Here is a 26,953-nt window from a genome sequence, read left to right on the forward strand (position 1 = left end):
TCTCCACCAGTGGCCTCAACATACATTCCCCAGTTTTGCTTAGGACATGTTCGAGGATTAAAGGTTTTTAAGTAAGACCCACTTTTATTTTATTTTGAGCTAAGATTGTAGTAAATAATTGTTATTCCCATTCATTTACATTTTTCCATTAATATCCTTTCCTCTCTCCATATTTGATTATTATAATAAAACCGTTGGTTGATTTTGAAAACACTAATCTGTGTACCTTCTTTGTAAATCAAATGTTATGTAAGGTTCATTCAAGGTCTGTATTTTCTGGGCTGTAATTCAGATAGCGTTGTTGGTTTCCTCCCATTCTCCCAGTATTGCCTTCACCACACAACAGTATGTCCAATACCCTGGCGGGCCCTAAAGACATGTGCTACACAGCAGACTGGTGTTTTCACCTCCATCTTGACCCTGTCTCTTGTACAGGCCAAAGTCTACTTTTAAACAACCGTCATGGTCCCAGACCCCAAAAGGAGCCCAGTCATTTACTGTATCTGAAGGACTTCAGAGTTGCACGCATGCCACTCATAATGAAGTGCCTTCAGAGAGGGGTTCGGGCCCACATCCAGAGCAGTACACATGAGTCACTGGACCCCCTACAGTATGTGTACCAACCCAACAGATGCTCTGAGGCCGCTATCTCTGCAGCTCTGCTTATAGCCCTCTCCCTATTGGAAAAGATCCTTACATCAGAATGCTCCTCATCGATTACAGCTCAGCCTTTAATACAGTCCTCCCCCATAAACTCACAAATAGACTGTAAACCTTGGCCTGAGACCCACACTCTGTGATCAGAAAACTAACCTAAACAAATGTGATGTACTCTGGCACCCCACAGGATGTTTCCTCGGCCCCATGCTTTACACACTATTAGCCTATACTGTCGCCTGACACTTTGCTGACGATGCCACAGTCATCGGTCTGATCACTGGGGGTGAAGAGACAGCATACAAGTCTGGTGACATGTGGCAACAACAACCTCTCTCTCAACAAAGGTAAGACCAAAGACATGATGATATATGTGAGGAAGGAAAAGAGACTACATCGAGCTCTGAGAATTCGCAAGTCTGAGGTGGAGAGGGTCCACAGCTTGAAATTCCTGGGTGTCCACGTCAGTGTGGACCTTACCTGGACATGTGATATCACCCAAGCTGGTCAAAAAAGCACAACAGCTGCTGTACTTCCTCAGAATTTTCTACAGCTATATCTTGACCAGCTGTGTGGTTTTGAAACGGCACTGCCATTAACACAAAGGCCTGCGGACACTAGATAGGGCCGCAAGGAAGACCACTAGGGCTCCCCACTCAGGGTTTTCCCAATTTTGCCCTCAGAATTGTAAAATGCAGGAATTCTCCAGATAGATACATTCTGCATTCTTTATTGCACCTTTAAAGCCTTACTTGCTGTGTCTATGTCTATGTCTCTTTTGACATGTGAGAGAGCCTATGGACTGTTACTTTTTACCCCATTTCCTCTTTTCCAAAAACCCATGAATGCAACTTCATGTTTCTCTGGCAGTTGACTACTGACAGTTCCTGTATCACCTCAAATATTCATGTTAGCAACTTTTTTTCTGTGTATTGTTTGCCATCTGCTGGTGAATTTGTGCACTGTTTTTAATGTCGTCTCGATATACTGTTAGGCCGTGTACAGCCTCTACAGGCGCAAACAGCACACATTTTGACTTGTCGTAGTGAGAAAAGAAATGTTCTATTCAAGTGTCCCAGTAAGCCATGACAGTGGGCCAGGATGAACAATACATGGACCCTAAAACTGAAGCAGCTAAATGGAATTCAGTTATTATTAGTGTTTTTATTTACGCCTGTGCTTTTCCTGAAAAAGGTTCATGGTGTCACAATGCAAACTGTTATCATAAGGCTGTGCTTAACAGCCATATATGTTCTATTTAAATCCAGGTAAACCTCACAGCAAATCAGCACAGCTGACGGTGGTGCAACCAGATAAAGATTAATGTCAAACATATTCAGTTGCAATGAGGCTGAAGATAACAGCACAGGATATTTGCATATTGTGTATCATCTCAGATAATAGAGATGTTAAGACTTTCCTGATCACTTTTACAGCATTTCAAAGTGGCTTCTATTTATATATATATATATATTTCTGCTCCACCATTGAGCAGAGCCCAGCCCTAGACCCTCTTGCCTTCCTAAATCCCGGTTTCAGACTAAAGGTGACATCCTGATGTTATTTAATTTAATTGTACTACAATGTTTTGTCTTTGTCTATTAAGCACATTGTAACTATGTTAGAGTGCCAACTGAAAAATAATGTATTATTAAAAAACGTAATATCAGTCAGAGCTGTTTGTGTACATAGTGTGTATTTTATTAATGCAGATTCTATATTAACTTAAGTTCTGCAACCTATCTAGCCAAGGATATTCTGAGTGTTTGACTTTATTGTGACCATCTGGTCAGCTGATCACCTCTTTCTGATTACCAACTGATACAATCAACAAGCAGGCTGCTCAGAGACCTTTTGACGACATTTAGTTCCTTTATAAAAAATAAAAAAAACCTAGTGCTCAAGAGATTGGACAGGCTAGTGTCGCATTCTTTAGGAGATTACAAATACAACGTGAAATACCACCGATTCAATGTACTTCTACTACTGAGCACTCCAGAAACAAGTTACGTTTACATTATCCTTATTTTGTATTATTTAGGTCGGAATCTTCTACACGTGTCCTAAACATTACATTCGAGGACGTTATACTGATCTCAACACAGCAGAATATAACGTCGCCTTTCATTGGTGAAATCAAAGTGTCCATCAAAAGGAGTAGCCACTCACAGGCCGCTTTAAATGACGGGCTGGATGTGTTCAATGTGTACAGTATGCTGCAAAACTGTTGATAATTTCACGGCTAAAGCTTTTTTCGGGATATTTAAGCAACTAGCCGCTGGTTTCCGATATTGCTGCTGACAGGTATGTACTGTTGAACTAGCGGCACGCGCTTGTGGAGCCATTTGTATCAGTTATCACGCGCACAAACACCCAGGAAACAAGTAGTTACTAAACTGAGACAGATTGGAAGCAGGGTCTAGGGAATCATTTTCAGGGCTTTCTGTCGCAGCCGGCAGCTTTCCGGGGACCTCCGTCCGCCGGACTGTGCTCGGAGGCGAACTTAAGTCAGGGATGTGGTAGCGAGTACAGGCCAGTCTGGCGACGAGCACTTTGCGAACCGGGGGAGGGGAGGCATACTGAGCTGAGATGAGAATTTTCTCCCACCTCGAGGAAAACGAAAGTGCTTTCTCTCACATGATATGACTGAACAAGTGTGTGTTTCTGCCGGAACGAACGCTTCGTGGTGATACTTTTATGGGCTGAGGTCGTTTAATGTGTCGCCTTCGTTGACAGTCAAATTCATCATCTAGCGAAGTGCTGCGTTTCTGTACCAATGTCAAAGTACACAGAATAACTAGAAGGCTTCCGGTTTACATTTTGAAAATAAAGGTAGGCCAATCTACCTTACTTCATGCAAATATCTATGTGCCAGTGTTAATGTGTTTTACGAATATACATTTTACTGGCAACAACAATATACACAACTTACCAACAAAGCAAAGTGGACATAAGTGCTCCCAAGACTGCCCAGGATCCTAAGGGAGAGCCCAAGATTCACAGCGTCGAATTTGGATCTTACACATGTTGTACATTTGCTCCACAATAAAACCAAGACGGGACAGATAGTATTCTTCCAGTATCGTAGTACATATTTTTGGGGAAATAGTCTTCTTCTTTTCTACATGCTCCATTGATACCCTAATGGATGGACAACTACATCCAACACAACTACACCCGTCTGAACTCCCCCCTCAACAGACACTAAATGTGTATTTGATCACATTTCACTTTACGCTTTAAAACAATATATTTCGGTATTAATGCCTTTTATGGTGGTGTAAAACAAATTCTGCTTTAAAAAAATGTAAGCAATATCTGTTGTCTTGACTAAATCCATTTCTCACTATACTTATTTGATGGGCACATACTCCAATGGAAATGGACGTTGAAAACGTTTTTTTTATTTTGGTTACAAATCGCTTTGCTTCCGGTTTGCGCGTGTCGTATTTGGACGGACTTGACACATCTGTGTTCAGTACAGCCAGTGCTGAACTGTTATGATGTGTCAATAAGTTAAAAAGGTGGACGGTACCAACGATGAGAGGGCCCCCCCGGTACCTGAGCGGGATAGCAGAGGTACGTGCAGACAGTAAGCAGGCGGTCATCACAGAGAACTTGTGGTCGGGTTGATTTCCCGTTTAAACCCGCTCGCTATCTTCTAAACCTCTCAGTCAGTCTCTCCGAACAATTGTTATTACCGCGGCTGTGGACATGATGTCCGCCTGCTGCCTGTGCTCTCTCAGCGAGTGTCTGTTTCCCATCGACATCTCATTGATAACCGACGTTCGAACTCGGACCGCGTTGCTCCAAATATGTCCACACTGGTGTGTGAGATCTCCGTGTAAAATAAACGGCAACGCAACTGTTCCCCCCTCTTCCTCTCCCCATCAAACACGCCGACACGAACCCTGCGTTGTATGTAAACGACCAGTTCCGAGGGTTCGGACCCGGTCCCGTCCTCGGGTTTCGTCAGCGGCTGCTCGAGCAGCTTGTTCTGTTTCGGAAACCATTGCATGTTAAAACCGTCACACGTCCAGTTAGCAGGCTTTGGAGCTAGCGAGCTAACTAGCTACTTTTATTCCTAGTAACACTGCTCGGAAATGGAGCCACTGGCCAGCCAACTGCTGTAGACAGATGCACGTGCCCGGGCAGAACATCCCCAGTTTAATTAATCACTGTGGATGTTTTCTCCCCGGAGTGGGAGACATTTCGACGACATTGTCATCGGGGAGTTTGACAGGAGTGAAATATCCCCACCACTCTACTGTACTTGGGGTTTCTCCTCCAACCCAAAGCAAGATGGACTCTCGTTCGGCTCGTCCGTCTTGTCATAGCTCAGATCGACATTTTTGCACGGAGATGGAAATGTGTGCTTAGAAGGTGGGAGCACGTTCGCTGGGCAAAACCGCCTCGTTTTATTCACGCAGCTCGCGCATTTTAGTGCTGTTTATTGTGCGCGAGAAGCTCGACAGCGGAGGCTCGACTCTCCGAGACGGACTGTCCGACCGGGCATCAGCAGCTTCACCTGAGACCAGAACCACCGTGAGACCTGTGCGAGGGGAAACGCTTCACTCGGGCGGTGTGTGCCGATGTGTGAAGTGGGTCCACTGGTCACGGGGTTCTGGCCTACATGTTTTGGTTTTGGCCACAAGGGCGGATCGACTGCGCGATTGAGGTGATCGGTAATCAGATCAGACAAAATGTCCCACCGTACTTTGAAGCGGACGAGGTCTCGTGCAACGCGCCGTCTATCACCATTGCTCTATTAAAGTTGATTTGCACACATTTGTCCTGCAGCCGAGCTTGTGTTGCCGGAGGATTGTTTCAGAGATGACCGTGTAACGCATGACTGAGAGGGTGTCTTGTATTTTATAGGTCATCGTCATTGCATGACAAAGGCTGTGGCAGATTCATCTTCATCACTCATACAGCATTTCCATAGCTTTTTCTTCTGTAAGTATCCCTGTTTTTCCACTCAACATTCATAAATACACACATGGGCATGTAGTCAGTGTGATGTCCAGAAGAATACGTGGAATCACTCATTCAATGATTGGCTTATTTCATTTGTGTCATAGAGGCAGAACAAGTGCAAACATGTTGAGGACAAACTAAAAATAGGAAATTATACAGAGATGTTTAGTTAATTGGCAATTACACTAATGTGTATCTGTGCAGAACATTATTATGTTAAGTTTATAAGAAGAGAGCATGGCTGTTAGGTGCATATTTGTTTATACAACTCTCTTGGTTTTGTTGGAGCAATTTTACTTTTCTTGACTTTGACTTTGTTTAGCTGAATGAGATATAATGAGTACAACAGCTTCAGACCATTATAAGTGTAAGGATCGAAGATACATCACATCCAAATATTGCACCTTAGTGCTTTTTCCATGATACCTAAACTCTTCTAATGACATATGGACCCATTCCATCTGAAATGTGGCAGCATGACATTTTATTTGCATAACTAGTGACTATGACTTTGTTCCTGTTATCTTTCTCTCTGCAAAAACTAGCCGATGAAAGCACAGAGTCTATGATTGATCCTCTGCAGCTCTTGTACTGACCAGTAACAGAGAGGAACATGTTGACCACTGGTCAACAACACTGACTAGTAGAACCCTGTTTGTCAGATTCAAATCAGTGGTCCTGTGATGTTTTCTGTCCTCCCATTTAGAACCCGACCAATACTTGATTTTTAAGGCCGATACAGATAACATAAATAATTTCGCTATCTGTATATATAAATAAGAAGTTGAATTGATGTCAGTTTATTATAAAACTGGAAAATACCCTCCATTACTAGAGATAAACCACATTTTCTTGGACGATTCCAACTTTCTATCGATTAACTAAAATTGACAGCAAGGCTCCAAATTAACTTTTTTCACCACTGTCCCAAAAAATGATTTCAGCTGTTAGTAAAAACAGTCAAACATTTTTACTTTGTTCTTATTATCTACAGTGGTTATATGCATAAACACACACAATTCAAATAAATAAGGTATACATTATAGTAATTTTATTGTAATCCATGCATTGATAAAAACAAGTATTGTCATTAGTAGTTTTAATGTATTATAAGCTACTAGAGTTAGGGGGTTGAACAGGTCAACCTTTGGTAACAGTGAGTTATCTTATGATAAGCGCCTGGGTTGTTTCACATGTTTTAAGGTTGTTCCTCTATGGCTTAATTTGGACTTGCAGTTGTGACAAATGGAGAGCTTTGGGCCTTTTTTACTCAAGCGGGGTCGCGGTATGCTGACATGAAGCTAACAAGTGGAGGCGACAGATGTGTTGAAATGTAACCGCAAAAAGAAATTATACATATATACAACAATATATGTAATGATGGATAATTAGTAATGTGTATATCTGTGTATTTATATATATATATATATATATATATATATATCCATCCATCCATTTTCAATACCGCTTATCCTCATTAGGGTCGCGGGGGCGCTGGAGCCTATCCCAGCTGACATAGGGCGAAGGCAGGGGACACCCTGGACAGGCCGCCAGTCCATCGAGGGCAAATATATATATATATATATATATATATATATATATATATATATATAATGTATTTATTTACATATATATATATGTAAATACAATGTATTTATTTACATATATATATATGTAAATACAATGTATTTACATATATATATATGTAAATAAATACATTATATATATATATATATATATATATATATATATATATATGTGTGTGTGTGTGTGTGTGTGTGTGTGTGTGTGTGTGTAAATAAATTCATCAATAATGAGTAGTCGGCGTGGACCACGATCCACACCTCCACAATCCATGAAACAGAAGGAGGAAGAGAAAAGGGGGGGCATCAGCAGGGCCATGGTAGGAGGCTGGCCCACCAGGCAGGAGGCATCGCGAAAGAGGCCGGACCAATGAGCCCAGGCCTTTGAGGCAGGAGGCACAAAGAAGGAGGCAGGGCCATTGGGAAGGAGGCCAGGCCAGGGGCTGGATGCAGGGGAAAGGAGGCAGGACCCAGGACCGGCTTCAGACACAGCCAGGTCCAATGGACCCTATGAGGCAAGAAGGCACAAAGACTCCGGGGAAGAAGTAGAGTATCAAGAGACGTAAATTCATCCATAAGGAGAGAGAGAAGAGGAGAGAGGAGCTCAGTGTATCCTAAGACGTCCCCCAGCATCCTATAAGCCAATCGCAGAATATCTAGGGGCTGGACCAGGGCAAACCTGATTCAGCCCTAACTATTAAAGCACTATTAAAGAGGAAAGTCTTAAGTCTACTCTTAAATGAGGTGACTGTGTCTACCCCCCGGACTGAAAGTGGAAGCTGGTTCCATAAAAGAGGAGCTTGATAACTGAAGGCTCTGGCTCCCATCCTACTTTTTAAGACTCGCTGAACCACAAGTAGCCTCGCATTTAGTGAGTTCAGCTCTCTAGTGGGGCAATATGGTACTACAAGCTCCTTAAGATATGATGGTGCATCACCAATCAAGGCTTTATAGGCGAGGAGAAGAATTTTTAATGTGTTTCTTTATTTTACAGGGAGCCAGTGCAGAGCAGCTAATACAGGAGTCATGTGATCTCTTTTCTTATTTTTTGCGAGTACACAAGCTGCAGCATTCTGGATCAACTGGAGAGATTTAATTACCGGATAATAAGGAATTGCAGTAATCTAGTCTAGCAGGGTGTGCTTTTTCCATGATACCTAAACTCTTCTAATGACATATGGACAGCTAAGAAACATGTGAACCAGTTTTTGTGCATCTTTTTGAGACAAGATGTGCCTGAGTTTTGAAATGTTATGTAGATGAAGAAATGCAGTCCTTGAGATTTGCTTCACATGGGAGTTAAAGTCCCGGTCAAAGATAACGCCGAGATTCTTTGCAGTGGTGTTGGATGCCAGGGCAATGCCATCTACAGAAACCACATCACCAGATAATTGATCTCTGAGGTGTTTAGGGCCCCGTAAAACAACTTTTTTTTTGTCTGAGTTTAACACCAGGAAGTTGCAGGTCATCCAAGTTTTTATGTCTTTAAGACATTCTTGAATTTTAGCGAGCTGGTTGGTCTCCTCTGGTTTGATCAATATATATAATTGAGTATCATCTGCATGACAATGAAAGTTTGTGGAGTGTTTCCTGATAATGTTGCCTAAAGGAAGCATATGTAAGGTAAATAAAATTGGTCCAATCACAGAACCTTGTGGAACTCCGTGATTAACGTTGGTGGTCATTGAGGCTTCATCGTTTACAAATACAAATTGAGATCGATCTGATAAATAAGATTTAAACCAACTTAGTGCGGTACCTGAAATTCCAATCGACTAATCCAATCTCTGTAATAGGATGTCATGGTCAATGGTGTCGAACTGGTGCTGTCTCTGCTGTGGTGTTTTCTAAATCCTGACTGAAACTCCTCAAATAAACTATTCTGATGTAGAAAGTCACACAACTGATTTGCGACTACTTTCTCAAGGATCTTAGAGAGGAAGGGAAGGTTAGAGATCGATCTGTAGTTAGCCAACACCTCTGGATTAAGAGTGGGCTTTTTCAGGAGAGGTTTAATTACAGCTACTTTGAAGGAATGTGGTACATGGCCTGTTAGCAAAGACACATTAACAATATCCAACAGAGAGGTGCCAAATAAAGGCAACACGTCTTTAAGCAGCCTCGTTGGGATGGGGTGAGAGACAGGTAGAAACCGTTGAAGACGATTGGTCAAGGTTGATGGGAGAAAAGCCATCCAAATATACTAGGCTATACAGTTGTTTCCAAGCCCACTCCACTTGCGGACAGATTGGCACTAGCTGAGGGCAAGAGTTAGTGCGGTACTTGAAATGCCAATCGACTGATCCAATCTCTGTAATAGGATGTCATGATCAATAGTGTCCAACGCAGCACTAAGGTCTAACAAGACAAGTACAGAGATGAGTCCTTTATGTGATGCAATTATGCATTAAATGCTCAATGTCAATGCCACATACAAGAACAAGGGCGAGGGTGTGGCCAAAGCAGTGAGTAGGTTTCTGTACTCTTTGACAGAAGCCAATCGAGTCCAACAATGACATTTTTATTTATTTAAACCTTTAATTTAACCAGGTGAATCTCATTCAGATTAAAAATCTCTTTTTCGAGGGTGACCTGGCCAAGACAGGCAGCAACATAAGAAACGCATAGTTACAAACAAAAACCCCCACAGAAGACCAGTTAAACGACAAGTTAAAAGAAACAAAAAAAATAAATGCAGCACTAAGGCAATCATTATCAACGCCCACATGAATATTAAAATCCCCCACAATAATAACCTTATCAGTCTGAAGGACTAAACTTGATAGAAACTCTGCAAATTCAAATTTTGAACAGTACAACAAATAGAATTCGCTGTAATGTTTTCCAGGTTGGATGTGAAAGAATAAGAACAAGGCTTTCAAATGAGTTGTAGTCCAATTTATATGTATGTAGGTATTTGCATGTATGTATGTGTATATATATATATATATATATATATATATATATATATATATATATATATATAAATGTGTGTGTATTTGTATGTATGCGTGTGTATATGTGTAAAACAATGTTATGACAGTTATGTCCACTCAAAATGACATTGTCTTATTTTAACTTCCCATCATTTATTTATCATAGTGCTAAGATAATTGTAGTCACTCTATTGTTTGATATTGTTGTGTGGTATTGTTGACATGTTAGAGATGCACTAAAACTACTTTTAGTTGCTGTTGCCTGCAGCGCTACATCTTACTGGCTCAGAGTGCCAGCATCTTTTTTAACTTACTTTGAAATATTTCAAACTGATCCCCCAGCAAAGTGCCGTGCAGATTTTTTATTATGAAGCTGCACCACCCGTTGCAGCTTCATAATAAGAACACTGCAGTGTGTAAAAATAAAGCATGGACATAAATGATTATAAGTGGACTTGATTGTAATTATTTCTTTGCAATACCAGTGAGACTTTGTGGACCACCATGTACACCTTGACGTACATCCACTTAAAGTTCACTGCTATCAATTCTAATCTTAAAGACCATGATTTGATAGTCAACGGAATCCGATTCAATCTCTAAGTCACTACTGAGTCCATCAGTTTTAAAGGGCCATCCTGTGCAGTCCTTTGTCGTGTTACCCACGGGTCCCACCGTAGCGGCGATCCTCCAAGGCAAGTTAATGGAGAAAAGTAGCATAGTAATTAAGGCTAATGAAGTAATGGTCAGTGGGGGGATCGTTTGGCTTCTTCACTTGCTCCTGTTAAATCAAACCAAATATAGTCAGAAGCTGCATTTGAGAGGTTTAAAGAGACTTTCATGATGCCTTAATTTGACAGGGACAGAGACTGGTGCCCGTTTTAGCATTTTCATTTATTTTACTGCAGCTGGAAGCCAGAGCTCTACTCATATTGCTAATTATCTTTAATAACCATGACAGCACTGAAAAGCATATTTGGTCTACATCTATTACATATATGTTTCTCCGGATCATATCTGTATTTACATTTATGAACCTTTTTTGGAAATACAGCCTGATTTATTATTTATTTATATAAGAAATGCCATACCATTGCATACCTGCTTAAAGTTATCTACACTACCACTAGTTACAGTTATACACACTAACATTGAGTGGCAGATGGTTTATCTGCTTCAGTGCGACAATAAATAAATAATGATGCCCGTTAGGATGGATGTTTTCACTCTGCCTGTGTTCTATAGACATGGTCTGATGGTGTGCCCAATCTCTTGTAGGTGTGGTAGTACCATGAAGGGTGGAGGAAGGGGCAAGGAGCCACCTGTTGCAGGGGAGGTCACTGGCAAGCGTCCCAAACGCAAGTGCCTGCAGTGGCATCCACTTCTCTCCAAAAAGGCTCTGGATTTCTCTGAGGAGGAGGAAGAGGAGGATGAAGAGGAGCTGGAGAAGGTGAGTGTAGTACACAGTTGATGGCACACGGATGGGACAGAAAACAATCTGATGGTTTCTGAACTTGTTCTCAGCAGCCAGTGCTGTGTGGCCAGGACCAGGAGTCACATGTGCAGTGTGCAAGCACAACAGGGGAAGTGGAGGAGGACTCGAGTGAACAGCGGGCACGGCGGCCGATGAATGCCTTCCTCCTCTTCTGCAAACGCCACCGCTCCCTGGTGCGGCAGGAACATCCACGCTTGGATAACCGCGGGGCCACCAAGATCCTGGCTGACTGGTGGGCTGTGCTGGAGCCCAAAGAGAAGCAGAAATACACTGACATGGCCAAGGAGGTGACTCATGCAACTGCACTGACTTTATTTTTAACCATCCTTACAGTCATGCTACAGCACTTAGTGATAGTTGAGAACATTATTTTCAACCTTTTATAAGAGTTGGGCATAAACACCTTGATTGTTTTACTGCTGTTGTGTACAAAGTGAAAGATTGTTAAAGAGTTAATCCAGCTTGATATCATCGGGAGATACACCGCCAACCGTAACGCCGCGCAGAAGGAAGCGTGTAAATGGTAAATGGACTGTACTTGTAACACTGAGCTAACTAACGTTAACTCCATTTATCACAAGCCTCTCGTCATGAGTAGATGCACGCTTCCTGATATGCTTGGTGGGAGCAGTTTCATGGAAATCTTGAGAACCGGATCACCATTTCTGAAAAGAGACTTTAGTGTTCACGGCTCCAGACTAACTTTTCCACAGGTAGCACTGTTCCTTTTTTTTTGTAACTACGTACATTTACTCAAGTACTGTACTTTCGTGCAATTTAGATCATACTTTCTACTCCACTACATTTCAGAGTCAAATATTGGACTCTTTACTTCACTACATTTATTTATGAGTCTATGATGAACAAATATGAAGATTTGGAAGCTAAGATTTTGAATGCTGGACTTTTACTTGAAATTTTTTTTTATATTGTGGTATTAGTACTTTTACAGATGTAAATACTCGTAGAACCTTTTCCACCACTGGTATTAATCAATGACAATGGCACTTTCATCATCGGTTAGTCAGAACCTCTTCTCCTCCCCACCAGCCTCCAAGTAGTGTTCATAGCATGAGCACTAGTTTTTGCTAACAATCCCACAATGCAGTGCAACACATTTGTTGCGAGAATTACGATCATTCAACACTACACCCGTCTGAACTCCCCCCTCAACAGACACTATTGACAGACATTTCAGACCATTGGTGGGTTATTTTTTTATGTTTCCAGGCCCAAACCACAGCCACACGACCCTGGTGAAGCTGATTTACTGAATTTCTGACTTTTTACTTTATGTTCTCATCAATCTTTCATGTTATAGGGATTTTATTTAGACTTGATGATATGATAACAGGGGCTTCAAGGTTTCGTTTGTGATCTAATTAATTCTGTCCTTTCAGTACAAGGATGCATTTATGAAGGCAAACCCGGGCTATAAGTGGTGTCCCACCACCAGCAAACCAGTTAAGAGCCCTTCCGGTCAGCCAGTCAGCAACCCCCGCAAAAAAGTTTGGTCCTTCTCTTCCAACTCAACTAAGGACTCCTCCACTGCCAAAAAAGTGCCCAAAACTGACAGCATGCCACAGTTAAACTTTGCCATGGCAGGTGTGTATAATACAACACGGTGTGTTCGGTGGCTATATGACAACGTGTTGGATTGTCTTTGTAACTACTGTCATTGTCAGATCCTACAAAGATGGGAGGCCTTAGCATGCTGCTGTTAGCTGGGGAACATGCCCTTACAAACAGAGAGGTAGGTCACTGCTGGGGGCCACCCATGGGTGAATCCTTATGCACCAGCTCTGCTGTCAGACGCTGATGCTGGTTTCTTCTGTGTTTTCTACAACATACTTTGGAATTTTCCGTTTCCTTTTTGTTTAGCTGACCAACTAACCTGTCATTGTTTACCTCTCCAGATCCCTTCCACCACTAAACCTAGTTTACCTGACACAGCCAGCGAAGGGAACTCCTTTCCAGGGGATGAGGAAGAGGTTTGTTGTGATACTTTACATTTTACACCAGATACCGGAGTTTGTGCTATTTCTCTAAAGCAGGTCTGACTAGACCACATCAGTGCATACAGCATATACATATGTTGCAGTAGCTAGTGGTGGGAAGTAACTAAGTGCATTTACTCAGGTACTGTTTTGAGGTACTTATACTATACTTGAGTATTACCATTTTAATCTTACTGAATATTTAAGATTATTAATATGATATGTAATCAACCATTACATTCTGATAGATTAGAAGAGAAGAGAAGTTCAAACCAGCCCCGCTTAATCAGCTGCACATTAAAATGATGCTTACATAACAGAATTAATTGAATAATATAATGTTATTCTGAAAGGTGCCGTCCTGGCCTATTTTAACTTCCCACCATATTCATTTATCATAATGCTAACATAATTGTAGTCACTCTATTGTTTGATATGGTTGTGTGGTATTGTTGACATGTTAAAGATTCACTTACTGGCTCAGAGTGACTGCATATTTATAATAATGAATATTTCAAACTGATCCCCCAGCAAAGTGCCATGCAGATTATGCAAAGTGACATGCAGATTATGCAGATATTTTATATATATATATATATATATATATATATATATATATATATATATATATATATATTTATTTATTTTGTATTTTTTTTTTTTTTTTTTTTTTTTTCAAAGAATTCTAACATCAACATTTGTTTAGAAAGTGTGTGTGTGTTTTATTAAGATCGGTGGTGTTTGGCTAAATTTGTTATTTAATAACTTTAATAACCGTTTTTGCTCACCCTATCTCAACCTACAGATGTTGTCTGGGACAATACCGAACAGAGTGCCTGACCTTACTGAGACCAGGGTGAAGTGTGCCTCTTCCACACTGGCCGAGGTATGAATGAATTTCGATTCATGAATGATGCAACACTTATCATAACTGAGTTTCCGTTCTACAGCTTCTCTAGTAACTTTGGTTGAGGACAGTAACATCTTTTAAACAGTAGCTGACAGATATTTTTACAGATATTTGTCAGATCCAGTGGGCCTCCTCCAGTCTCTGCAAACACAAAGCTGATACTAATCAATTATGGACCTGAAATTGTAGAGCTCTGTTCTTGTCTTCCGACCACTCAAAGCGCTTTAACACTACATGACACACCCATTCAATCACTGATGGGAGGAGCTACGGTTCCACCTGCGCATCAGCAGTAACTAACATTCACACCCATTCATACACTGATGGGAGGAGCTAAGGTTCCACCTGCACATCAGCAGTAACTAACATTCATACACTGATGGGAGGAGCTAAGGTTCCACCTGTCCATCAGCAGTAACTAACATTCACACCCATTCATACACTGATGGGAGGAGCTAAGGTTCTACCTGCACATCAGCAGTAACTAACATTCACACACATTCATACACTGATGGGAGGAGCTACGGTTCCACCTGCACATCAGCAGTAACTAACATTCATACACTGATGGGAGGAGCTAAGGTTCCACCTGTCCATCAGCAGTAACTAACATTCACACACATTCATACACTGATGGGAGGAGCTACGGTTCCACCTGCACATCAGCAGTAACTAACATTCATACACTGATGGGAGGAGCTAAGGTTCCACCTGTCCATCAGCAGTAACTAACATTCACACACATTCATACACTGATGGGAGGAGCTAAGGTTCCACCTGTCCATCAGCAGTAACTAACATTCACACACATTCATACACTGATGGGAGGAGCTAAGGTTCCACCTGCACATCAGCAGTAACTAACATTCACACACATTCACCGTAGAACAGCTACTTTTCGGTAGAACCAAAATCACCACTGCCTTACTGGCAAGAAAATGATCTGCATAGCCATTTTAGTGTCACCCTTAGCACACAATTTATCCCAAACGCAATCTAACAGTTTGATGCTACAACATTTGCTGAGCAAATACAATGTGCTTTCAAAAGATGAGCTGAAAGATGTACCAACTTTTGTAACTTATGCTGCATTGCAAACTTCAGAGGCTCAGATCCAAACCTGACTACTGATCAGTCAGCTCACTGGAAAGATGAAGTCATGTGGCGACTATGGGTCAGTGGTTAGCAGGTCCGTCTTTCAAACAGGGGGTTGGCGGTTCAATCCCCGCACTAGTCGATGTGTCCTTGAGCAAGACACTTAACCCTAAATTGTTCCCTGTATCTGCTCTAACATGATTGCAAGTCAAAGAAGTGATAAGAAATCTTTAGCAATAGATATTTTAATATATCAGCTTTCTATGTGTCCTCTCTGAGCTTCTAACAAACACAGAGATAGTTCACCTCACAAAATAAGCAAATGGTGACTCATTCCATCAATGCCTATCAGAATAGATTGAGGGGTTATGTGATGATCATTTAAAACGAGTATAGCCTTTGTTGTCTTTTATTAGCAAAATAATCCACACCCTGTTAATTAGCCTCCATGATAATAAATACATCATATCCTCTCATTAGACGTTAACTGCTTTCCTCTCTTCCTCTAATCATTTGGACATTTTTTCCTCGTGTTTTAACATCTTATTCTGATTTTTATTTCATACATATCACCCCGTTGAATATCCCCTTTTGCTGTAGCATTATAACATTGTTTTCCAGCTGGTGTCACTATTTCCTCTCATATCTTACTGAGTATTGTAAAACCCTGAGAGCACAGAGTCAGTGGATAGCCAGCTCCATGATAATGGTCCTCCACTAACACCAGTTCTAGGCTCAGTGAGGCCAGGTAACCTAAAGAGATCAGGCCCTAGCTTTATTCGGTCCTACTAGAACAGTCAACACGGTGACATCTGATGGAGACACTAAATATTGCTGAATACTAATGCCATCGGCAGAAAGCTGAGCAGTGTGATCTCATAAAAAACATGTTACTGTATGTTCACAGTCATCTCTCTCTGCGGCACCTGAAGGAAAACCCTGCAGACAGTCTGCTCTCTTCCAGCTTGCTGAGGTAAAGCATTCCACAGTTTGACCACAGTAACACTGGAGAGTGTTACTGTAGCACTTAAATGGCACTTACGGATAGTACTCTGTAGTTTAACGTTATTGAAGAAATTGTACTTGCTTGATTCTTGTTGTTCTGAGTTTGGACTCATGGTTTAATGCACTTATTATAAGTCGCTTTGGATAAAAGCGTCAGCTAAATGACATGTAATGTAATGTAATGTAATGAGAGTGTTCAACTTTGAAAACACCCATTTTACCCACTCACTTAAGTTATCGTTCATGTTAGAGATTTTCACACAATTTGTCTTTTTATCCATATACTCAAAACTAAAATTTATGGTTTTAAAAGTATGTGTAATAAGTGTCCAAATGAATCGTTCACTGCTATTGATTTATATATAATGCAGACAATAGCAGACATAACAACTGTGTTTCAATCATTGGCATTCAATCATTCTGTCATGTGACACATTATCATTAATGCAGTAGATCCACATATAAGTGTTTGTAAATATCTGCTCGAAAGAATGTAGCAGCGTATTATTAGGTGCATAGACTGTTGTCACTTTATGCCACTTTGTTTACCACTGAGTTCTTTCTGTGTCGGTAAAGATGTGCTTAGCGTCTGAAGCTGGAAAGATGGACTCCGCAGTGTCTCGGCAGCCTGAGGACAGCTCCTCTACAGCCTCTCTCCAGCAAACCACAATCAAGCCAGAGATCAAGGAGGAGACACAAGACAGAGAGGACTGTCCCTCATCGGCCCCCTCACCTTCGCTCTCCTCTGTCACTTCTACCTCCACTCATGCCATCCCCCCACAACTCTGCAGCCAAAACGCACGTGTCAAAAACAAGAGCAAGAAAAAAGAGGTGGCTAAGTCCAACAATACCGATGAGACCCCATGCCAGGCAAAGAAGATCTTCAAGAAGTGTAACCCGGCGGTGTCAAGCGTGGACAGTGTCTTCAGTACGATCGAGGCAGTGGCCAAAGGGGCCTGGAAGGACACGGAGGAGAAGCCCAAGAAGAAGATCCAGGGCAGTCCTACTGGTGGGAACTCAGGTGTGCCCAAAAAGAAAAGTAAGCCCAAAGTCAAGGCCTTAGTCCAAGACAAAGAGGAGGAGATGGAAGAGGACAGCGGGCAGTGTGGGCAGCACAGTGCCTCTGAGGTGGAAATGACAGAAGAGGCGAGTGATGTCAGTCCCAAGACACAGGCAGACGAAGCGGGTATAGGAAGCACAGACCTGCAGGGCAGCATGGCAGAGCCCCACCTGTCCCCCTGCAGCCCCTCCCCTGCTAAGCTCAAAGAGGAAGACAAGGGAAAGGAGAGGTCGAGTGAAGGAACCTGTGACTCCAACACAGAGAGCCATGGCTCCCGGAAGTCAGAGCGGAGCTGTAAAGGCGCCCTGTACAAAACCCTGGTTTCTGAGGGAATGCTGACCTCACTGAGAGCCAACATCGACCGAGGTATCTATTTTGATTCTCGAGCTAACTGCCATTTTATGCCTGGTCTTTTCCTGTTTGTCTGAAGTGGTGTATGCATTGTCTGTGCAGGTAAAAGAGGTGCTCTCCGTGCCTCCGATCATGATGCAAACTGGAGTGATGACAGCTGGACAGTTTCTCAGATAGGACCTAATAACCCCAAGAAGCTGAAGAAGTCCAAGTCCAAAGAAGAATGTTCACAAGGGTGAGTCATGTCTTATTACTATGTTGTACTGTGGAGCATTTAGTACAATCATCTTCATTTCATACCTTGTATATACAATATATGTTGGTTATTCATCCAATCACATTTTTTTGATTTATGGATGATGATGATGATGATGATTGATAAATTACCATCTAATGAAGGGAAAACTAACATGAAGAGAACGATATCCAACAAGCTCAAATGTGTCGGTCTGAACATGATTTTGGCGGCTTTTGTCCAGATTTTTTGGGAAAGTTAAGTTTAAGCAGCCGAGTGCGAAGCGGCAGGGATGAGAGTTAGCACCTCCAAATCTGAGGCCATGGTGCTCTGCTGGAAACCGGCGGATTGCTCCCTCCAGGTGGGGGCAAACTGCCTACCCCAAGCGAAGGAGTTCAAGTATCTCGGGGTCTTGTTCACGAGTGAGGGTAAGGTGGAGCGGGAGATCGACAGGCGGATCGGTGCGGCTGCAGCAGTAAAACAGGCGCTGTACCGGTCCGTCTTAGTGAAGAGGGAGCTGAGCCGGAAGGCAAAGCTCTCCATTTACTGGTCGGTCTACGTTCCAACCCTCACCTATGGTCACGAACTCTGGGTCGTGACCGAAAGAACGAGATCTCGGATACAAGCGGCCGAAATGAGCTTCCTCCGTAGGGTGGCCGGGCTCAGCCTTAGAGATAGGGTAAGGAGCTCGGACATCAGGGGGGAGCTTGGAGTCGAGTCGCTGCTCCTTCGTGTCCAAAGGAGTCAGCTGAGGTGGTTCGGGCATCTAGTCAGGATGCCTCCTGGACGCCTCCCATTAGAGGTTAATTAATCATCATCTCATTCAAGTTGCGTAAAGAAAACATAATATGGAATTTAAATGACGACGGAACTGGAAACTAATCCGTTCTGTAGTAATCCTGATGCTCTCACTGTTTAAGATGCTTTACTAACCTCTGGAGGGGAACATACTGTATATGATGCTTTGGCCTCTATGTTGTTTTAATGTTAGGTTATATAAACTCTGAACTTCACATGTCAGCCTAGGGAAACTGGAGGAGGAGTTTGAAAGGAAGTTTAACAGTCTGCCACAGTACAGCCCAATGACGTTTGATAAGAAGGGGGCCGCTGTCACAAAGAAGAAGAAGCCCGACAGCGCCGTCGTCCAAGAGGACGTCTCTAAAGCCGGGAAAGGTAAGAACAGAACTACTTGATGAAACAGTTACTGTTCTTTAATATCCTCTCATCTCATCCATGTCACACTCTGCACCTGTTGGTAGAGTCATGTTTTCTCTTTGTTAAAGACTCCATAACATAGCATTTCCATGCTCCTTTTTTTCTTTGTTTTTTTGCTATATCAGGGCCATCTCCATCTCAGAAAAAGACTTCATTCCACAAGATTGTTAGGAAGCACAAACACAAAAAGGAGAGACCAGGTGCAGTGGACAAAGGTGAACTAGAACGTTGATATTTGTGCAATATGAAGCAGGGTATTTACCAGATTATGTGTGCTGTTACCCATTACCACATTTGATATGCAACAGTCTGTATGTCTAGTTTATTGCTTTAAAATTCCTTCTGGTGAAAAAAACTACCTGAATTAAATAATGTACCTCACATGTTTCAGGTTGCACTATTTATTTGAGAAATTAATGAATATATTCATAAGAAATATTAATTGAAATTAGCTGTTGAGGCCTGTGTGCCAACAACACACTTTGATCGGTGCAATCACAATGATACCAAATGAAAGAAGAGAGTAATGTGCCTCCTTGTGAAGAGGACTTTTCGTTTCTACCTCTGAATATTTTCTCCACAGCGGCGGCACAGAGTGACTCCACGACGCTGGATTCAGCTTCAAGAGCCAAACCGTGTGCCCCCGTTGCCATAATGTGCCCAGACATCCAGGGCGCCGCTAGTATGGAGATGCTAGTTGGTAGCCAGAAGAGGAAGGCCAGGAAGACCAAGATCACACACTTGGTGCGCACAGCTGACGGCAGTGTGTCTCCGGTCGAGGGTGAGTGACGATCAGTAAGAGTGGGATTAGAAAGGCCCTGTCTTCCTCTGTCTAATATGTGGAAAGTTTAAAGTTTGAACCAGAATGTACCACTGTATATTAGGGATTTAAATGGAACACTTTAAAAATACAACACAATCGATTATTGAGTGTATGCAATTATTATTATTATTATTATTATTATTATTATTATTATTATTCCACTTCACTCTTCTTTTATGAGCAGTATGTTTAGAACATTCCTGTATTAAGAAAAGTAGAACTGAGAGCTTTCTATTGTAGCTAAAGACAAACTGTCCAGTACTTCAGACCTCTTCAAAATAATGCTACATGTCCAGTTGACATCACAATGCTTTAGAATTGATTGGAGACAACTGGAAATATATGTGCATTTCAAAATAACCAACCATAACCTCACAGATTCCTGGAACCTATTTCTGATTTTATCCTGACGGTATAAGTGTGTGCTTATCATTTCTTTCTGTATGGATTAGAGTTACCTGTAACTAGTCACTGTGAATATGTACTTTTACTAGCATGCATTGTCTCTTCAAATGCTGTTTTAACAACATCGAAAGATTGTATGAAAAGAAATGCTCCGCAACAGACTTTTGGATGGTGTTCCTTTTAAATTGTATCTATTGTTTATTTGTTTGTTTGTTGTCCCAGAGGACAAAACTAGGGACCTGAACCAGGAAGAGGATAAGAAGCCATTACCACAACAGAATTTATGCAATGAAAAAGGGTGCCACAGTAATCCCGGAGCAGAGGAGGAAGAGGAGGAGGCAGAGAGGAGCGCTGCACCACAAGAGCTACCTGCTTTCTTCAGCCTGGCAGCCCTCGCTGAGGTAGCAGCCATGGAGAATGTTCACAGGTAGAGACACAGCCCAGCTTCATTACAACACTGTTGAGTAGATTATTACATATGCTAAGATCACGTACTGTGTGCCTCCCATCTAATCTCCTTTATGTGGCCATTCATTATCATGTTAAGTGATGTATAGACAATGTTATGTCTGTGGAAAACATTAAACATTCAGTTCAGGTGTTCTGGAGGTAGGTTGTGTGAGCTACTTCTCCAGTCAGTGTATTATTATAGTAGATGGGAAATAAAGCAATGTAGTGATGTAATTGCATTGCTCCCTATCTACTGTAGGTAACAAGTACCTCATACAACTCTGCTTTTAGAGTCCACAACTATCCCTTTAAGTCAATATCTCATTCTTGCGCTACAATGTTTTTTGTTGTAGGAATTATTATATTTACCATATCTACCAATTAGATGAAAACAAACTAAAAAATGGTCTAACCAGACGTCACTGCTTGCAAACTTAAATGCAACTAGCTAAGACTTCTGCTTGTTGTCGGCTCCCTTCGTCACATCTCAGGTCCTTTACGTGAGGCCTCATGCAGGAGTCACTCATAAGAACACATTTGTTCTTACGACACTCATACGAGTGATTTAAGAGTAGTTGTCACATTCATTCCTACTGTCATGTGCTGATACTGTTTATCTTTGGTTTAAGAATCATGACGCCTCAATCGGAATTAATATAAATTCCTTTAATTCGGTTGTGAGACAAGCTCCAACAGACCCCCAGGGTCCTAATGCAGGGATCACCCTTCATTAGGACTCCTGACCGGCCATACATTATCACCTGTAATATAATGGCTTCTGACGGTCACATTGTCTCACTTCATGTCACGCCCCTCCCTCTTTGATAACGCAGTGTGGACAGCTGTAGGATGGTTCAGGGCCCCTAATGGGACTACTTGCACTGCTTAATACAGAATGTTACTTGTTCATCTGCCGATGTCCGACAACATAAAGCTGTGAACCCTGAACAGATAGCTTTAAATCAGGTCAGAAATTGGTCAGAAGCCTCATCAAGTGTCTCCAAACGGGTTGAAACTAGCAATTTACAACACGTTTATGCAGGTCAGAGGGTTTGTCAAATCGGACTTGGAACACTCAAACAAACCTCACAGAGAAAAGTAAATGAGGTTTACGGTAAGAATACTTAAAAACTGTTTCATGTAGTACCGTTCTCAACTTCAAGGACCAAAAAGAGAAAAACGTAGCCTTGTGCAGAATTCCCTACATGGTTTAATAATAAATAAAAACACCACTGGCTATTTGAAAAGGTGTTAAAAACTCTTTATCTTCCTTAACATGGTGTTTCAGAGGCCAGAGAGGCTTGGCTGAGAATCAGACGAAGGAGCTGGCCCAGACTCCAGTCCTCATCTCCTGCGCTGATCAGTGAAACTCTGCTGCTGCGATGAGAAGCCACAACATGGACATTGGCAGTGGAGCTTTACTACCTACAGTGAAGGGAGACTCCATCAGGAAGCTTTGGACAGACTCCACCTCACCCTTGTGGTGAATTTGCTCGAGCCGGGTTCATGGTGGGGGAGAGAGCCCCTCTCCTCCTCCCTGCTCCTCGCTATCTCAGTGTTTCCCCAGAAAGCCTTCCTTTGGTTTGAGTGAGGATGCCTTTCTGAACTCCTCTCACCCCCTTAGATGCTCCGTTTGGGCCTGTGGAAGAAGCACGCTGTCCCCCAGTGCATGGCTTCCCGTATAGAGATGGTTGTCATGGGTTTATTGTACACCGTTTTGTCAAATAGAGGCCATTTTTTCAGTAAAGTCTTGCGATTTAAGAAATAATAGCATTTTAGGTTGGGTAAAAGATCCAACACTGCATTGGTTTTTTTTATAGACAAACACAGCTTTCTGTCACCTTTTTACCTCACACACACACACGCCTACTGAATAGCTCCCTCCTCCTCGGGTAGAATACCTCTGTATTTGAATAGTTCTGATCCTTTCCATTCCTTCCAGCTTCGACCCAAAATGACTTTAACCAGGGTAAATGATCATGATGGACAGACTTCCATTAACAACCACTGGCTGAGGGTGTCCCTGTGGTACACTAATCTACCAATAATTCATGGTTGAGTATTTGATATGTAAGTTATGATGCTACTGTAAAACAGTGTGTGGTAGCTACAAATAATCATGTTAGACTGGATGTATAAGAGTAGACCTGTGAGCTCCAGGTGACTAGAGCTGAGGGTGTTAGTTGTCCTGCTTATCCTTTAGTGCTCGGTTCACCGTGTCCCCGTCAGGCTTAGGAGACAGTAGGTCGGCTTTGAAACCTCTTTTGTGATGGTGAGGTTGTGTAAAAGTGATTCAAATATAGCCTTATCCCTCCCACCCAGACCTAGGACCAGCTTCTTGCTGGACGCCATGTCAATCCTAAAGTCAGTGTAATCATTTTAAATAGTGAAATGCAGTTTTGTCAATACTTGATCTTATTGCAGTTTGCGTAGCAATTAGAAAGGATAATTCCTTGTGTGCAACTTATTTCATGGAATAGGTGTTTTTAATGACATAAACACTGCACTAATTTGTAGCTGAAGTTTGAGTTGCTCTGGGAAGGGTAATAGGATGCCTTGTCTCCACCAGTCCCAGTGTTCTAGCACCATAGTGTCTTCCCCATCCTCAGGACCTGGCTAAAGACAGCCTCAGGCTCCAACATAGAACATCATCCAAGTGGAATATTTGTGTCATGAATTAGTTTTATACTACATGTCTCATCAAATGAGTTATTTGAAAAAAACAATACAGGAGAACAACAATATTGGTTGAAATCCAACGGCTATGCTATGCTTCCTCACAGAGCTGATGGAGACAAGGCATTTGATAACAAATTCCCCTCTTTTGTGCTATTGGCCTTTTGAGATTTTATTGCCAAGTAAAGGTCTACTCAGAGGTCACATGTAATCAATGTTTAGAAGTATTTAGATGCAACTCTGTGTCCTTTTTTGTTTGGCTTTGTTTTGTTAATGTTTGGTCCGAATCATTCCATTTCCATGCCTCTGTCATGGCCACACGCTTGTTTCCAGTGACCCAACTGTAGGAGTGAGGGAAATCAGGAAGGATGCAGTTAAACTGCAGGTCTGTGCTTTCCCCAAGAAGCTGGAAGAGCTGCATGGAGGGTAACCAAGAGCTGATACCCCTCACCTCCTTCCCAAGCAGCCTTTTGTTCCTCTGTGTAGACCAATACTTAATTTATCACATTTTAGATTCACAGTACTTTTATAGCTTTTTGTTTTCTATTTAACCATTCTTCTGTGTATGCGTTCATAATGCTCTTTTTACTAGGTCCTCTTTATGCTTTTTCCTGAGGTCAAGTTTACTGGATTAAGAATGTTGTGGAAAAAGATCCAGCTCAAAGACGGTGAATGCATCTATGCTTAGCTGCTAAGCAAACGGGCACTGAGATGAAATGCACAGTCTTCTCACCTCTGGAGGTGTGTAATTGACTGCGACTGCATCACCGCTTCTTGGATATGTGTCGGGACGTGTGCAGAGTTCTTCTGGACACTGAACGACAGGACAGATAAGAAATGAATGGGTCTTCGAGAGCTCTTGCGTCTCGAAATAGGACATTTTTCCTACATGGTAATAATGTTTTGCTGATGTAGGCCCTGCTGTGTGCAAATAGTACAGTACATGCGACACATCTATAATTCCTCTTCAAATTTGTCCTTATTATCTCACAAACTAACTGCTAATGTTTCCCAGGTAAGCTTAAGGAAATCATGTTCTGCTTAATGATAATCCTAATAATAAATGGTATATCTATTTTTTTCAGATACGAGAAGGATGGTATCATCCAAGCAGTAAACTGTATAGTTCTTCCACTGGTGGACATCAGTGTAGTTCTTTGCAAAGACAAATAACTTGTCTTCCCCCAAGATAGAGATATATTTGCTTATAGCAAGTGAGTTTAAAGACATTTGCCAAAGAAAAGGGAAAGTTATATTCAAATGAAAATAACACACAAAAAGAACAAGTAAGAAAGCTGGCATAACAGTTGCACTGCATTTCCTAGCTGTGTAAATCTTCAGGTAACAATATCAGCACAATTCATCCTGTGTATCCAGTGGGATGTCCTTGGTGTTTGAGCTCAGAGTTGGAATGAAGTGCAACCATAAAGCACCACTCAATGCCTCTTTTATGATACAGTATTTGCACCTTATGTCCCAAACCAAAATGATCATGGTCTTTGAAGATAAGATATCGTTTTTACCCACTCTATGAAAATTATGCATTTTAACTATGCGAGAATCCAGTCAATAACAAATCCACACCCACATCTACCAAACAGCCATAATATACTGTCATCTCCCATCCCCTCACTTTTTCTATCTAGAAAATGCTTCTATAAAGTGAAATTCCTATATTAGTTACCTAAATGACTATAATACCCTTTTGTGCTAGTACTGTCTTCTTGAATGTAATCATTTTGTACCTGTATTTTTCTAATTCAGTCTTGATTGTACTGTATGTATGCTATGATGGTATACTGTTCCTTCGGTGCATAGTTCGTTACAACAGACAGTTCTCATGACAGGATAGCTGCTGTGCTGCGAACTCAATGGAAACGTGTGGAGGTTTTAAGTCCAAAGGACTTCCTGTACCGTTTGAGCATTCATGAGACTGATAATGGAGAGATTATTGCATTTTGAGTGGTGGGACAAACGTTTTCCCTGGTTTGCTACTTCTTTTCTTTATTTTTTTTTCCCTTTGCAGTAGAAGTGAAAGTCTGGTCAGGACAGTTTATAAAACGAGGACGCTCCTGCAATCAGATAGAACAATTGAATGCTTGAGTTTCAACTTATTTATTACTGTTCCTTTTTATAGGTTTAGTTAAATAAAAAAATCAATAAAATATACAACTGAATATGCATCTATTTATACATGAACGTGTATAAGATAACCTACCCTTTACTGGAATGTAGATCGCGGCTTCCTTTTGTTTCTTTTTTGTAACAAGGTTATGCCAGATCTTTAAAGTCTCTTTCCTCTGATAGTTTGTACAACCTGTGCTTAATCTAATTTATGCTACTGATGATCATTAAGACAAATGTGTTTCTTTGATTGTTACCGCCCAGTGGTTAAATGCAGCCTTGCCTTACTGGAACCCCTGCTTAGTGAGGGATCCCTCAGCCACCTTACCTCCCCTCCCACAACTATGTCATAACACTGTTTGCTGATGCAACTATTATTCCTTTTACACTTTCTGCTGACGCTACTATTACTTCTTGAACACCTATTAAAATAACATCTATTGCATCTGTGTGAAAAGATGTGTTGTTCATGCTGCTTTGTTGAATGCATAGGACTGGCCATGGCACACTATTTCCTCACTTGAATGTTAGGACAAATCTCCCACAACTATGGATTCACACTAACTGTAATGTTGGTTTCATATTATCCCATTTATATTGTAGAATGTTACATAATAGAACAGTCAGAAGTTGCTTCATATTTATTATTTACATGTATTACATTTGAATAAAAATGTTGCAATAACTCAAACTTACAACTTACTCTACATCACCACACTATAGCCCATAACTGGGATGGCCAAACCACGGCCCGTGGGATAACTGCGGCCTGCTGCCCGTTTTCTAAATGGCCCGTGGGGAATTAAAAAAAATTAACTAGAATATGGCTTGAGTATATTTCTAATAAATGACATTTTGTGTACATTGCACATGCTAGTTACAATACTATCTGTAGTCTATAGTCGTTGGTAAGCTTAAGAAGTTAGCAAGAGATGTTAGCTCAGTGGTGCCAACTACTT

General features: G+C 41.6%; 1 protein-coding gene across 5 annotated transcripts; it reads left to right on the plus strand.

Moving 5' to 3' along the window:
- Positions 1-2,838: 2,838 nt before the first annotated feature.
- Positions 2,839-26,453, plus strand: LOC117742527 (HMG box transcription factor BBX). 5 transcript variants are annotated; one of them, XM_034549982.1, is made up of 17 exons: positions 2,839-2,961; positions 5,536-5,613; positions 11,432-11,603; positions 11,678-11,935; positions 12,230-12,361; positions 13,049-13,253; positions 13,334-13,401; positions 13,565-13,639; positions 14,451-14,531; positions 16,558-16,623; positions 17,232-18,081; positions 18,169-18,301; positions 19,323-19,474; positions 19,642-19,731; positions 20,100-20,297; positions 20,967-21,171; positions 22,483-26,453. In XM_034549982.1, the coding sequence occupies exons 3-17, from the start codon at positions 11,445-11,447 to the stop codon at positions 22,559-22,561; spliced, it is 2,751 nt and encodes a 916-aa protein (XP_034405873.1). In that variant the 5' UTR covers positions 2,839-2,961; positions 5,536-5,613; positions 11,432-11,444; the 3' UTR covers positions 22,562-26,453. The 5 variants fall into 5 exon arrangements, with proteins under 5 accessions (XP_034405873.1, XP_034405875.1, XP_034405872.1 ...); XM_034549981.1 differs by lacking the exon at positions 2,839-2,961 and adding an exon at positions 4,113-4,236; XM_034549983.1 differs by lacking the exon at positions 2,839-2,961 and adding an exon at positions 4,113-4,236 and having other exon boundaries at positions 11,681-11,935.
- Positions 26,454-26,953: the final 500 nt, after the last annotated feature.

This window comes from Cyclopterus lumpus, chromosome 14 (assembly GCF_009769545.1).
Source record: "Cyclopterus lumpus isolate fCycLum1 chromosome 14, fCycLum1.pri, whole genome shotgun sequence".
Lineage (NCBI taxonomy): Eukaryota > Metazoa > Chordata > Actinopteri > Perciformes > Cyclopteridae > Cyclopterus > Cyclopterus lumpus.